Source organism: Rhodamnia argentea, chromosome 1 (genome assembly GCF_020921035.1).
Source record: "Rhodamnia argentea isolate NSW1041297 chromosome 1, ASM2092103v1, whole genome shotgun sequence".
Classification (NCBI taxonomy): Eukaryota; Viridiplantae; Streptophyta; class Magnoliopsida; order Myrtales; family Myrtaceae; genus Rhodamnia; species Rhodamnia argentea.
Genome location: NC_063150.1, coordinates 15,336,944 through 15,339,673, shown reverse-complemented (window position 1 = coordinate 15,339,673; position 2,730 = coordinate 15,336,944). Strand labels below are relative to the sequence as shown.

General features: G+C 42.0%; 1 protein-coding gene across 1 annotated transcript; it reads right to left on the bottom strand.

Annotated features, from left to right (window-relative positions):
- Nucleotides 1-222: 222 nt before the first annotated feature.
- On the bottom strand, nt 223-1,353 carry LOC125314580 (F-box/kelch-repeat protein At3g06240-like). The gene has a single exon (XM_048277167.1). The coding sequence runs from the start codon at nt 1,330-1,332 to the stop codon at nt 223-225; it is 1,110 nt and encodes a 369-aa protein (XP_048133124.1). The 5' UTR covers nt 1,333-1,353.
- Nucleotides 1,354-2,730: the final 1,377 nt, after the last annotated feature.

Below are 2,730 nucleotides of genomic sequence, written 5' to 3'. Positions count from 1 at the left end.
AATCATATCGAGGGAAGGGCTTTCCTCTAAAAGGAGCAATTCTCTCTACAAAGAGACTATATTTACTATTGGATAAAGAAACAAGTAATAAAGAAGAAAATGAGCAGTGACACACACCTTGCAATATTTTTGCCAAATATCCTTCGAGTGACTGTCAACACTATGGTTTTCGTAATCCCACCCAATACCACTTTGATCTTTCAATTTATAAAGCTTGTAACTTCATTGCTCATGGCCAATATAGGGGGAAACAAGAGTTTCCATATAAATAGCAGACTCAACATTATGATGCTCTTCAATGGGGTAATTCTTGTAAGTACCATCCTTCAGATTGAACAAAATCATCTCCGACACATCGATCTGGAAAACAATTTTTCCGCTCCGGGTGTAGGCTATTGGGATTACATAAAAAATATGGTCTGGAAAACCGTCGATTGGGATGCTGAATAATCTTGTCCAAGATTCCTTTTTCCCGTATTCGTTCATGACCCAAGCCTCGAAACTTATAGAAGTGAAGTCATAAATAAGTAGGCGTCCCTCGTGAATCCCCACACCTTCAAAAAGTACACCTTCGACTTTGGGGATTGGAATTGCCTCTTCAAATGTTTCCGTCGCTAAACCAAATGGAATGATCGCTTGCTCTGTCCTATATCCGCTTCCATGATCCACGATCCAATGAACAGCCCCGTTCAGATAAATTCCAACTCCATCCAACAGGGGAACATCTTCGCTTGGAACCCTTCTCCAGGAACCATATCGGAGCGAAAATATCTCCAATACACATTCCTCAGAGCCATCATCTGCTGTAAAGAAAGCTCCATGTACTAGTTTGTAGTCATCAGTTGTGGAGATGTAACCGAACCCATGGAAGCACTCGTATGTTGCAACTAAATTAGAAGCTGGCAACTTCCTGGACTCCCTGGTGGTTGGGTTATACACGAGAAATCCACCGTAGACAGCCAAACTCACCAAGCCATGGCACGACCCCGCGAGCCCCCGGGGTTCATCCCTTCCCAAGTCATGAGACTCTACCACCACATGATCATTGACCTCATCGTCGTCCAGTGCTTCATAGTCTATGATTTGAAGCGGGTTGCTTTTGATGATTTTCTGGCTAGGGGCTACGGTCTCCAAGCTGAGCATTTGTAGGTGCAATTTTGCAAAGTGCTGGTCAGAAATCAGTGATCGCCATCGCTTGCTTACGCACTTGAATCGCATCAAGGACTTGGCCGGTAGCCTTGACAGTATGTCGATGATAATATCCTCTGTAATGTTTTCTGCCACGGCGGAGCTTCGACTTGTTTCGGCAAACTGTTTCTTCATCAAGCTCATTCAACAAAGAGATCTGTTTCTCCACTGTTTAATCGGTCTTTTCCTGAGCAGGCTTAAACAAGGAACTCTTCTAGTCAGAACCACAGAATAAAAAAAAATGGTTTAGGACTCGATCAACAAGCATGCTCACCACAAAGCAGACAGGATCAACAGACAAATTCCAAGACATCCTATCATACACGGAAAGACAGGAGATAGAATAATGATTTGGAATGTTCAGTGGAAACCAAAACTGATCAGACCAATCCACCTTTCCTTATTGATTCTTAGCACACTCGTCGCACTACTTACTGAGTAAATCTTGTCTATAGCAACACTCCATGCTACGCACACTCCACCTTGAGGCTTGTCACAGAAAGGGGCATTAAGAATTAAAAGACCGAGCAGAAATCCTAAGACCTTAAAATCGCACGAAAAATTAGCAATTGGTCACTGCGACAGAAGGGTTCGCCGGAGCAGAGGAGACGACGATCTCACAATATCTGTTATGAAAAAGAAGCCCGGAAAGAGGACGACGACGACAACAACAGCAACAAAAAGAAAAAAACATCAGTAAAACGTGCGTGTTGGTGACAGGGTCGGTCGTTACCTATGACAGAGTGTTGCCAAAGCTCGTTGCCTCGCCGCTGGATCTAATTGTAACCATTACAGAGTGCTATGTAGAAGGAGAAGGCGGAGGAGGAGGAGGTAGGGGTTTTCAGGAAGGAGCTTTTATATCAGGAGTCCCACGCTCCACACGAGATCTTTTAATCCGGATTAGATCCTCACTTCAGCCGGTTTTGGACAGCAACCAAACACCCACGAAAAAGCAATACGGCCTCTGGTCGATAACAATTCTGTTATAAGAACGATTTTTAAGCAGCAATAATTTTTTCTAATTCTATTATCGAAAACAAAGAATTATATTTCTTTTTCTTCTTATTTCTATTTTAAATATGTTTCAAATAATCAGATTTTCTTTTTCTTTTTTTTTTTTTGCTTATTTCCGTTGCAAATATGTTCCATGGCCATTGATCTATTCTTGAATAGAAAAATTAACTGAAGTTACAAATAAATTTATGTTCTTTTTCCATTCCCGAGAACAAAAGATCAGGAATTAAAGAAATAGGAGCGTTACTCCTATCTTTTGTTGTCACGACCCGAACCCCGAGGACTCGAAACATCCCCTCGATCCGGCCACGCATACGTACGGTTCTTCAGGATCCAAAGGCCAACAAAATTTACACCTGCGAAAGCAACAACAATCTCCGTACAGAAAACCAACTTACTACTACGATAACTTGGGATGGTAAAAACAAACTTATGTACATATATGCACGGTTGTTACAAACTCTCCAAAAACTAAGGCTTCAGAGGCCACTATACAAGCCTGTGACCACTACAACAAAAAGATTACGT